This window comes from Sinocyclocheilus grahami, unplaced genomic scaffold (assembly GCF_001515645.1).
Source record: "Sinocyclocheilus grahami isolate Dianchi unplaced genomic scaffold, SAMN03320097.WGS_v1.1 scaffold63.1, whole genome shotgun sequence".
NCBI classification, from domain to species: Eukaryota; Metazoa; Chordata; class Actinopteri; order Cypriniformes; family Cyprinidae; genus Sinocyclocheilus; species Sinocyclocheilus grahami.
The window spans coordinates 611,439-623,579 of record NW_015505242.1 but is presented as its reverse complement, the minus strand read 5'-3'; the positions used below and the strand labels follow the sequence as shown (position 1 = coordinate 623,579).

At 37.1% G+C, this 12,141-nt stretch overlaps 2 protein-coding genes across 2 annotated transcripts in view; both read right to left on the bottom strand.

The window, feature by feature from the left end:
- Positions 1-756: 756 nt before the first annotated feature.
- Positions 757-12,141, bottom strand: part of LOC107584765 (protein FAM171B-like) — a 15,430-nt gene continuing 4,045 nt past the window's right edge. Inside the window, exons 2-9 of the mRNA XM_016271498.1 lie at positions 7,960-8,237; positions 6,391-6,624; positions 5,897-5,989; positions 5,525-5,680; positions 4,921-5,091; positions 3,708-3,821; positions 3,412-3,535; positions 757-3,257 (exon numbers count right to left, since the gene is read on the bottom strand). Coding sequence (XP_016126984.1) covers positions 2,030-3,257; positions 3,412-3,535; positions 3,708-3,821; positions 4,921-5,091; positions 5,525-5,680; positions 5,897-5,989; positions 6,391-6,624; positions 7,960-8,152 — 2,313 coding nt within the window. The 5' untranslated portion in view covers positions 8,153-8,237 and the 3' untranslated portion in view covers positions 757-2,029. The remainder of the gene's footprint in view (positions 3,258-3,411; positions 3,536-3,707; positions 3,822-4,920; positions 5,092-5,524; positions 5,681-5,896; positions 5,990-6,390; positions 6,625-7,959; positions 8,238-12,141) is intronic.
- LOC107584818 (E3 ubiquitin-protein ligase MARCH7-like) overlaps positions 9,073-12,141 on the bottom strand; it is a 22,121-nt gene continuing 19,052 nt past the window's right edge. The window contains exons 9-11 of the mRNA XM_016271586.1: positions 10,352-10,453; positions 10,145-10,193; positions 9,073-9,654 (exon numbers count right to left, since the gene is read on the bottom strand). Coding sequence (XP_016127072.1) covers positions 9,539-9,654; positions 10,145-10,193; positions 10,352-10,453 — 267 coding nt within the window. The 3' untranslated portion in view covers positions 9,073-9,538. The remainder of the gene's footprint in view (positions 9,655-10,144; positions 10,194-10,351; positions 10,454-12,141) is intronic.

The following is a 12,141-nucleotide window of genomic DNA, read 5'->3' as shown; positions in this document are numbered from 1 at the left end:
CAAGTTGCTTCAAGGGTGTCTGGATTACCTCCACAGTCCAGGACGCAAGAATTTAAGACACTCAATGTGTAATGTTACACACTTTAATGTGTAACATTAAAAAGCTTTTATTAAAATACTGCTATAACATTAAAAACCAGAAGCGCCCTGAGGAAAGCTCTTTTTAATGTTATTGCCCTGTTTTAAAATGGACTTTTTAATATTATACCTCATATGAGTGCCTTAAATTTATTGTTTAGTAAAATCAAGCATTTTAGGTTTTCTTGTATTTAGCTGAGCAGTCACTGAATTGAATCTTTAAACTCAGAATTAACAATGCTTGATCTTTCCTGAAAACAATGGCAAAGACAGGCCATTTTTGATGATATTGCCCTGTTTTAAAATGGCCTTTTTAATATTCTACCCAACGAGACCCTTAAAATGATGCCTTACATTTCTCGTTTAATGAAACCAAGTGTGTTCTAATCAGGTATGTTAGGTTGTTAGGTAATTTGCAGAGCAGTCACTGAATTGCAGAATCCTTAAACTCAAAAGTAACAATGGTTGATCTCTGCCGAAAACAAAGGCAAAGACAGGCCAATTTTGACATTTATGTTGGTATAAGAGACAGTACTTTTATTATTGTCTTTTAATTTTTTTAATTACTAATTATTTGTTAATTATTTAATGTTTATTTATATGGTTTAAAAAATCTAAAATAAAATGTATGCTTTCATTTATTCTGGGTACATAAAACTCATGAGTTTTTTTTTGTGGTCAAGTACCTTTATTAAATGTGCACAAAAAGGCAGATTACAAGCTGTACTTTAAAGCATCCAGTAATGGCTCATGAGCCATTTAAACCAGTGTGTTGAGAAATAATTAAAATATATTACAATTAATGAAATAATAAATGCTACAATACAACATAAATTATGTTAAAAAACATTCAGCTGACACAATGCAATCTCTCCTCGGTCATACTTCATTTAAAATGTCAAACTCAATTTCCCTTCTTAGTTCTCGTTTGCTGCCTGACAACAAGAAGCTAGAGTTTTATTGTAACTGTCAATAAAAATTAAACAGTTACAATTAATTGTCTAAAATAATACAATAATACAACAAATAATACAAAAGCTCCAACACATTCAGTAAATGAGTTGATAATTATTTGTTGTCAATTTGTGAAGAAATATTTCACACACAAAACACATCAGCACAAGAAACATCTTAATATGCTAGGTTCAGCTGTGCTTCCAGCATTGGCCTTGGTAAGGTAAGCCATAACCTGAGACATATTGTCAGTGTTTTTGGGTACTACATTCTTACACATGAAAACATTGAATGATAAAGGCATTACAATGGACAGCATGCAAACGTGACTAGCAATAATACATTAAATAAGTACAGTGTGTTAAAATAGCATATGACCTCAAAGGCCTTAGTCGCTCCCTCAGAAATCTTTTTGCAACACACTGGTGCTCCTTCTGATTTGAAGAATACATAGTGCTTAGCTTAACAGCTTATGATAACAGTGCTCATTTTTTCCCACAATTTATTTTATAATTGTTTATGGCACTGTGTGGCAGTTCCTTGCGTTACATTTCAATTTCTGTTGAATTGAACTGAAGAACAAAAACTGATTCCAAGCAAGTCAAGAGATCCAAATTGATCGCATTTAAAGTTTTGCAGACTCACTAGAAGAGCACTGTGAGTACAAGCATTGTGCTCGCAGGGCAACAAATGTTTAAAAATACATATATATATATATATATATATACATACTTTTACAATGTACTTTTGAAGATAAACAAATATGTTCTTTCGAAGCAGTTTGTAAAAACATTGTACAGTGTGGTTGCGAAATTGCGTACAAATGAACTGCTGACAGAATGCTGGATACAGCATAGCCATGGGAATCGACTGAGCTACGGAAGGTAAGTCAGGCATTTTTGCTTTATTCATTCTTCCTGATGTTTACGTTATAAGGCAATTTGATCAAAACCATTTCCAGACACCAAGAAGCTACGACTACACGCAGGTTATTTAGTTAGTGTTTCGTTTGGGGTCTTTCCTCCCTCACGTGTCGAGAGGTCTTGTCAGGCTTCTTGTCTCGAACCTTCCTCAGTCTCCGTGGCGGAGGGGTAGATTTAGACTCGCTAGAGGTGTCACCTGCATCCCTGTCCTCTGGGATGTTGGGAATGGCTGCACTACTGCCTTCCAGGGTGTTCCTCAGGGACATGTCCTCGGGACTCCCAATTTCACTGCTGCTTAAGTCCTGCTCTTGATTTCTGCTTATTTTAGCCATGCTAGCGCTCGAGGGTTCCTCGCTTTTTCGCAATGGCTGCTGCAGTTCATTCATGTCCACTCCAGAGTCCAAGCTTGTGTCGTTGCTGCTGCCCGGACGGTGTCTTCCTTGAAGCTCGATCACAGAGTGACGAACCTGGGCTGCTGGTTTACCATCAAGAGACACAAACCAGGCCCGGGGTGGGTGAATGGACGGTTTGCCCTTGGAGAGCTCCAGCAAGGTTTGCTCTGATATTCCCTGGAGTTCCCCCCGGAAAGGCCCCATTCTGGCTGCTTCGTTCAATGTTCCTGGGACAGACACGGATTCCAGGAGATGACTGTAGCGGCCCCATAGCCCTGGGTTTGCGGCAGCAGCTTGTGCTCCCTCTAGAGCCTGCTGCTCATCGCTGTCCTGCGGCGGAACTTTTGGCAACGTCTGAGTGAAACTGTCTTTTAAGTTCCGTTCTGTCTGAGCTCCATGCTCCATGCCATTCCTTGGGAAAGTGGCAGATCTACTTCCAGAAGGGTCAGCTTGTCCCTGGGAACTGAACAACTCTGGGGCCGGTACAATCGCCACGGACTGGTTATAGATGTGGAACAGCTTGTCTTTGAAAACTACATTCTCTGCACCATTCTGGCGTGAGGCATTCTGTTCAGATTTTTCCCGAAGCTTTGCAACTTCATCACTATTAACATAGAGATTAGACACTGGGGCTCTGAAGCTTTCTAATCCCACAACTCCAATGTTCTCGTACAGATTGCCTGCTGGCCGCCCAACATTTTCCACATAAATATTGTAGTTGGCTTGGTGTCGTGGAGAGTCTGATGCATCATGGCTGATGCCCCTTGCAGCCAGTGAATAAGAACGGTCCCCATTATGAAAGAATAGTTCTTGAACCTCATCAGAGCTGGTGGAAGTGGTCTGGTCTTTCTTTAGTACAGTGAGCCTGGTGGAATTCCATCGCTTTCTTCCGGCCTCATAGTTTAAATCTCTATAAAACAAGATAGAAAGGGATTGCTACATATTTTGATAATTGCCTTAATAAAGGTTAAGATGAAATAATCAAGTTATGCAATTCAATGTTGTTCAATTGTATTTATGAGAAAGTCATGTAATGATACCTGCATGGCTGAATAAGCTCTTACCTGCAGTGAAATACAATCACAGATAAAAATCCAATGACTATCACAAGAGTTCCTCCCAAAATACCCACAAGAAGGTATGTGTGGTAGGACATGAAATCCATTGAGTTTGCAAGCCCCATATAACCTAGATTTACACAAACATAAATCTGGTTAGAGGGCTGCACATGAACACAAGAAGATAGGATTTCAGTGTAAAAGTAAGTAATGAAAGTGGAATGCTTATGGATTGATAAATAGTAATGATGATTTTACAATACTTATTTTAATTACATATCTTAGAAACGACTGATTCCTACCTGATGATGGTGGTGGTGCAGCAATCCAGTTACCAAGTTGAGGTGCTATGTAATTCCAGACTAGGCCGTTTTTCTCCATCTGAACAGTGCCTATACCTTTATTTACCCAGGTACCTGTGATAACATGTAACATTAAGTGCTTCTGTTGGGCACAATCCTAAATTCAAAGGTCTCCTAACCTTGATACACAGGCCATTGTGTAAAATGAAGCTCCTACTTAGTTTTTTGACAATGACTAGGACCTATTTCTCAACAGTTGGGTCACTTTTTCAAAACTCTTCACACAATTCTCGTAACCAACAATTAGCTTGGAAAAGCAGTTAATTTAACATTCAATATGCACTAAAACTACCAAATCAAGTACCTATCTCAAATCAAGTAAATCTTCCATATCAATAGAAAAAGGTTGTCACTAAACCAACACATTTCCATTTAATGTCACTCATAAAACAATGACCTAAAAAGACTAACAACAGGCAGCATTATACGTTTTCTTTTGTAAAATTTCTTTACATAACATAAATGTCAGCTCTATACTGTTTTGAATTCACTGCTGTATATGTTACAGTACAAAAGGATTACTACGTTGTTCCCTTTTGTATAGATGATAATACAATTAAAAGACTTAACACTTCAGCTACATCTGTTTTGATAGTATTTCATTTTTTAGATTTATAATATATTTTAATATTACTATAGGAATGTAGCAAATTTTGCTCTTGTTCAGTTTTGTAACATGTTAGGGTTTGAACAGTTTTAAAAAGAGTATGTAAATGTGCAAACTGGCCTATTGGTACATAGAGTTTTGGTAGTGTTTGTGTGAGTTGTATGAATTAATGTAACTTAAAATAAATAGTCACTGAATGTATTTTATTCCAAATCAATGGAAAATGATCCACAGTTTAGCCAACATATACTGCTGTTCACTGTGTAAATAGTTCTGAAAAAGTGACTTAAGTATTGGGAAATTTGTCCTAAAAACCTTGTAAGCAGATGTAAACGATCTGATATAATCTTATCTAAAGTGTCTTAAAGATGAAATGTGTCAATTCTGTGCCATTAGCCCCCATTAGGGATCAGTAAGTATATTGCTTAAGGACCATAATGATGATAGTTCATAGAACCCACTTTAAGAAAACAGTGTAAGATCTGACAAGCTTCTTTTGAATGGGTAAGTTTGCAGTCTTTTAATGCTGAAATGTTTTTCAGTCACCTATGTTCATGTCGAAGGTCCACGCAGGCAGTGAGTCAGACGGTCGTATGTGGGTGTGGTAGGGAAGAGGTACTTTGAGCTGAATGGGTCCTTTGACATCAACCTCTTTTCCATTAGACACTAACTGGGCACTGATCATAGCCAAGGGGTTTAACTTGACATTCCTATAACCTGTAATTCGGGATACAATGATAACTGAGATTCATTTTATAATCTGCAGAAAATACATAGGACAACTGTGTAAGGGTGTATGGTCTAGAAGATCAATAATATGTGTACAATGTGCCATCATGTTAGCTCTTGTTTAAATCTGGGTAACCAAGCAGCCAGGCATTGCCTAATCAATAACACATAATCAATAACATTAACTAATCAATGCAGTAAAGAGTCTAAACAGTAATGGAGTTTGTAGCTTTCATTGACTAAAACTGTCCTACAATATATACTCCCCTCACAGATCATTAACATTCAGTGAAACACATAGGGTCAGCATTCAACTCAAGAGATGTGATAAGGAATGACAGGACAACTGTTTAGATTTGACTGCACCACCATGTAGTCCGATGCAAAAGATATTTCATCCTTTTTTTTTAATTCATCTTACCTCCTTTACCGCTCAGGTTTTGAGTAAAGAAATTTGAGTCTTTTTCTGTAGGCAGGGCTGGAACTGTCAGAAAGGCTGACAGCATGGAGATGGTAGTGTTCTCAGACAGTTTGAGGAGACTTTTGGAAAACTGTACACTCGGTTGAAATGACAGATCTGTAATGTGAAAATAAATAAATAGTACAACAGTAGAAATTTTGTGTGTCAGTATCACATTCAGAGTAGGGCTCCATGCAGCAGATATATGTAGATACTAAATTACATTTTAGAGTATAACATTTTTCAAACCGCTCTCAATTTCAAAATAGTGGTATGGATAATTGGATAAAATAATAGGTAATAGAGTAAGGAATGTTGACATAACTGACATACCAGATGTTTTTTGAGTTATCAGCACAGTATCATCAAAGAGCCAGATGTTCCCTTGTGTTTGAGGGCGCAGAGACATCGTAATAACAGAAAAAACTAGGAAATAGCATAAAAACAAACACTCAAAACTCATTTCAGCAGCCAGTTTTTCACATTAAAATGACATTAGTTGTATTTCTCCATATGTTTGAAGGTCATTTCTTTAGAGCTCTAGTTGGATGTTATACAACAAGCCAGGGCCAGGGTGAGGTCACATGGTTCACAGCTTTCTTGCTGCCTAGACATCTTTTTCTCACTGTTTATTTTTTCATCTCACTGAAGTGTTTATTGAGCATATCTCACCAAAATATGCAGGGATTAAGAGGAAACTTTAGACTGAATAATAATAAAAAATACATCTAATATATACCTATAAAAACTAAATAATTAAAGTCCTCACATCATATAAAATAACAAGTAAATGAAATAACTCTGCATCTTTGAGGTTATGAACTTACTGGGCATCTTGGTGGTTTTCCAAGGCAGCTGGGTGAGCACATAACCCTCCATGCTGGCCACCAGAGTGAGGGTCAGGCCAAGGTGGTATGAGACAGTGACCGTGACCTCGCCATTCTCCAGAGTCTGGCTGGAGTGAATCTGGGATCCATTGAAGAACACACCCACCACAGCTCCTTTCAGGAACCTCTGGCTAGATGCATCTTTAACCCAAATCTTCAAGGTCAGGAGTGACTCTAGAGACAGAAAAAATACCAGGTTTTTGTGGAAATGAATAATTGTGCATAAAAATGAGCATAGAAAGATATTCTGGTAGCTTGAATGCTATATTTTGCCTCAAACCCTTGTAATATGTGTCAACGATAAGAGAATCATTTTTAAAAAATGAAACGAATTAACTGGAGTTAAGGTTAACCACATGGACCAATGTTTATAAGTTCATTGAGGTAACTGAACTGTAATTGCTCAACGCATTAAAAACCAATACAGCCAACACTGAAAAAAACTGGTTGGTGACAGTAAAATCTTAGCCTTGAAATAGTTATGACCACTGGACCCAAGGCTCAGAGCGGCTTAAAAATAGATCAAAGTGCCAAATGTTGGATGAGCACATCAGTGAAAAACTGAGACTTGAAAAACCTTGAAAATCCTCTTTGAAATGTCTCTCAATATTGAAAAAATAAGTGAATCTCTAGTTCTCTGCATATGTGCAGATCCTCAAAACACAACATGACCAGGATGAAACAATGGGAGACACTAGAATTATAAATTACAACATTTTTTCAATAACACTGATTTTTTATTGAAAATGCTTTTGGTCTTCTTGCCCTGATATTTGGAGATTATTAAAAGATTACTATTACAAACATTTTGTAATAGTACTAAACTAAAATATGAACAAACTAAATAGTAATTACTAAAATATTAGAATATTTAGAGAAAAAAATGTAAATAAAAAAAATCTGAATTATTAATATTTATTTTGAATTAATGTTCTATAATCTATTTTGGCCTTTGTGCAACATAAATGCCAATTATTTTTCTCAAATGCATATATATATATATATATATATATATAAATAAATAAATATATGACATTTTAGCAAATTGGGGCAAATTTAGCAAACACCTGACATTAAAGACCTAATAGATTTGATTATACTGTATCTCAAACTATATTGATGATCATCTTGGATGATTACTGGCTCTAAAGTAATCCCACATTAAATGCACAATGACATCTTGCATTCAAGATAAACAGTGCAATGCTGCTCAGCCATATCAGCTATTCGCCTCTAAATAACATGGACATGGCTGTCCTAAATAAAGCCTGAAATAGGTGGCTTCACTGCAAAAGAGCTTCGCAGGCTCACACATAATAGACATAATGAATGCTACAGGCAGTGTTATGAGACAGCAAGCACAGCGGTTAACAGCGCACCCATGTCCTTTGTTGTCATGTACCCCATCATGAAAACATCCCTATTATTTGTAAGCACGGTGCTGATGCTGAGGATGCAGATGATGCAGATGATGCTGAAGATGAAGCCAGCGGATGCCGTGACCGTTACCTGATGGAGGCACCGTCGCATCCCACTGTCCCTTGAGCGTGGACGTCTGTGTCTCGCTGGCATTGAATTCGTCCTCCTCCGACAGCGAGGCGAGGCCGTGGGAGAGCACCCCACCCTGCGCTCTCCTCACGTACCCATCCTCGCAGAACATCAGCAGCGCGGCGAGGAGCAGACACCCCGAGAGATCTGGCATGGCGTCTCAGACATAACTGCACTCAGTGGCACGGAGAAGGAGAATGTTGTTGTTTTTCTGTCTTCAGGTGGATGGTCACATCGTGCTTCTCGGGTGGACCGACGGATCTCTGAGGCTGCTGGAGGCAGACGGGTGCGCGTGTTGCGTCATAGCTCATGCGATGCCATCTGCTGGCTCACTGGGTTTTCTTTTTGTTAAAGCGTACGCAGTTACGCAATGCTCGAGGTAAACATTTTACAGAGATTTGAATGATTTGTATGACGTGATTAAAAATTTACATATTTTTGTACACCAATTTCTAAATGGTTATAAAAATATATATATTTATGGGCTATAACATATATGGCTATTTACTTCTACATTATGCACTAATATATGAGTGTATAATGGAGTCTAAAATAACTTTTTTTTAATTTTTTTTTTTAGGAACAATATTACATTTTTCTCTACATAAACCACCAATCAAAAGTTCAGACATAATACTACTTTTCACATTTTACAACATTAAACCCATCAAAATGATGATATACCGCAAATGGAAGTTTTAATTATGTACTGAAAAAAAATCACTTGGAAAACAAACTGCTGTATATTATGCGAAACCATTTTAATTGTCATGAATGAAGTGAACAATCACGGTTCATTAGCTGGAAGACATCTGAAGGACAAAGCAGTTTTTTTGTGAGGTATTGAAATACCTCCATTTTATTGTAATAATTCAAGCGAATTACATTGTTATAATGTACAACATACAAACAGACTGTGGAAAAGGTCTTCTGTAAGGAGAAAGTCTTGAAAAAAGAAGAAAAGAGAGAAAAAAAAAAGTGACCACATTTTCTCACTCACCCATTCTCCAAAAACAAAAAAACAAGTGCATTACTAACATAAAAACAAAAACCAGGAAATTAATAAGGGTCTTATTTTTTTTTTTTTAAATCATCAAGATATTGAAAACAAACAATCTCCTTCTCAAGGAGCCCTATAAATGAGTGGATGAACGTTCCTCAACTGAACCATGTAAAAGTATGAATCGTTCAAGAACCTCTCTTTCCCCAAACCAGCTTCTAAGCATAGTTATTTAAAGCACTCATGGTGTTCATCTGTTCACCGGACTTTTTTTTTTTTTTTTTACTGAATAAAGCTTTAGAGTGCTCACCAACCTCTGAAGCAAAAAAAACAATTTCATAACAGTATCCAAAGAGCTCCCACAAACTTTGATTATCTGCATATTATGAAAGGCTTGTAATAGGCTAAAAACAGTGGTTACGCTGCCAATCAGACATTGGCTAAAGTAACTTCAAACAGGAGGACACAGGTCAAGAACAGCAAGTGGGAGGAGGCCGAGACAGACTGCTAAGCCACGCCTCCTTCCTTCCTGCCAACACATTAAACCTCCTCCTCCTCCTCCTCCTCTTCATCATCATAATCATCCTCCAAGTCACAGAAGTCGATGGACGGTCTGCTGTCCTCTGCCTCATCTTCATCCGATTCTGCGTATGAACCTTTGAGTCCAAACATAAGGAATACGCAGAAACATTAAAAAATACAAAAAGTAAAAATTTTAAAAAAAAAATAACAAAGGGAAGAGCGAGGGGAAAAAAAAAAGCCAGATGCCACCTTCTGGTGGAGAATTAAACATAAGCAAGCATTTTTAACACCAACAAGGCACTGGTAATTCCTTCCATGCATTCAACAGCCAATTACGACTCACTAAGTTGGTTAATAAATAAACAGATGTAGTAAATGCCATGCAAACAAATTTTAACATTTTCTTACACTATAAACTTCATTCATTTTTTTTTTTAAACCATTTACACATTTTTGCATATTTAATATCAGCACTAGAACAAACATTGGGTTATCATCTATACTTACCTATGCATTTAAAAGTTGATATCAACAAATATATAAAGATCAATATAAATGAACTGACAAGATTTAGGGGTTTTATGATGCCGTATGAAAAATAAATAGCAGTAATTCATAACGTACTTTCAAGATTGTCCATGTGTTCATGTAGAGTTCTCGCCAAGTTGAAAAACTGAGCGAGAGAGAGGAAAATTGTGATTTTTTTTAAAATCACAACATTATCTTATAATGAACACTTTGATACTGAGTGACTCACCACACGATCCAAAGTACTGAACTAAAAGATAAGAACATAAACAAAGCAATACAGGAAAGATGTGGAAGTCTTACCCCGGCATCATTTACTGCACCCAAGACATCAGAAAACCTCTGCTCACACAGATGCAGGAGCACCACCAGGTACAGCCCACAGCTGATGAACTCGTACTCCGACTGAGGAATCAAACACACAAACATGAAACTAAAAATTTTATTAAAAATATAATTCACGTAACAGATAGATGTGACATTACTTGAGAAGATAACTTGTCTTTGATGATCCTTATTCAAGATGTTTCGGATCAATAGTGTGGTAGGATTTTTGGCAAATACTAGTTCTGGGGCTGTACCATGAAGCCGGATTAGCTGGCTAGCCAGGCAAGTTTCAGATTAGTTTGCGCCAATCCTGGGTACAATGAAAGTGGCTTGGCTTTTAGCGGTGTTCATCGCCATGGTAATTTACGCTCCACGACTAACCTGCTCTGGGGCAGGTTATGTTCTGTGTCAGAGATCTCAAACCAAAACTGGACCAATCAGATGGGAGCAAAGTGACACTGACACATCCAGTGCAATAAAGTCACTCCCCCAGTTTCTCTTCCTCCAAATTAAAAGGTCACTATATAGTAAATGTAAAAAATATTTAACGATGAAATTGTGCAGCTTTAATGAGAATTACTATTATTTTATATGATTTATATCATTATTAATCCACTACGCACAAGCAATTTTAGTTTAACAATTATTATTAAATATTTAAATGAATATTAATATGATATGTAATATAAATTAGCCGTAGAATCAATAGATAATGCTTTAAAAATGACTTCATGTGACCTTATATGTTCGAGTCTCTATCGTTATATATTATCAACTATATGAACTAACTTCACAAGTTTCACTTGCACTGATAGAGGGAGATAATTTCATTTATTTGTCCTCTTTCACGGACAAGTATTTTCTTTAGTGTAAATGCATTAAAATTCTTCATTTTTTTCAACCCCTTAACCGTCAGCAAAAGAGTTTTGAATCACGCGGTCTCTCTCGCGAGAAGTGAATCGCAGTTTCTCTATGTTGTAAGGCTTGTGATTGGCTGTTCGCCACTGATGTCACACATTTGTATGCACACTCTCCACGAACTCCGGATCAAAACCAGAGTTAACAAAGTTGATGATCAGCATCATGGTACCAACAAAACCGGATTGGAGTGATTTGGTTTTGTCAGCTTAAAACTAATCCTGTAACACTGAGTTTGTTCCACTACCATCATGGTACAGGCCCCTGATTTATTGTTTTTCTATGTAAAAATGCTAGACCAATGCACAGCTCAATTACGAGTTCAACAGTCTAGACTAGATTTGTTTTTTCCCTCCATTCTTCTACTCCGTCTCGCATTTTTAAATGCAAAACAGTACTCTTTGAGAATGGCTCATAAAAGGTCTGTTTGCACTATTAATGCATGGGCTATTGATGCCTCTTTTCAGGCCATAACAAACATTCACATACTATCAATGTGACATTTTCACACTTTGACAGACTCTGCTGTTACATTAAACTAGGACTTGCTGGCTCTCACAAAAAAAGTATTTTGCTAAGCAACAGTGAATAGCAGAGGAAGAATCCAGAACTTTTTTTTGTCCCTGTACTGTTGTATTTAGCATTATTTGATGAACACCACAGCGAATGCAAAAACCTGAACATCTGTTTGAAAAGATATAAAAACAGTTTGACTTCCTTTTTTCTTTGTGACAAAAGAGTGTCAGAAGTTGCGCCATGCTGCTTTGTTACCCAATGTAATTCTGCTTTTCCTAAAGTGCCACCTGCTGTTTTTTCCACATTGGTCTGAACGGAGCCAAAAAAAAAAA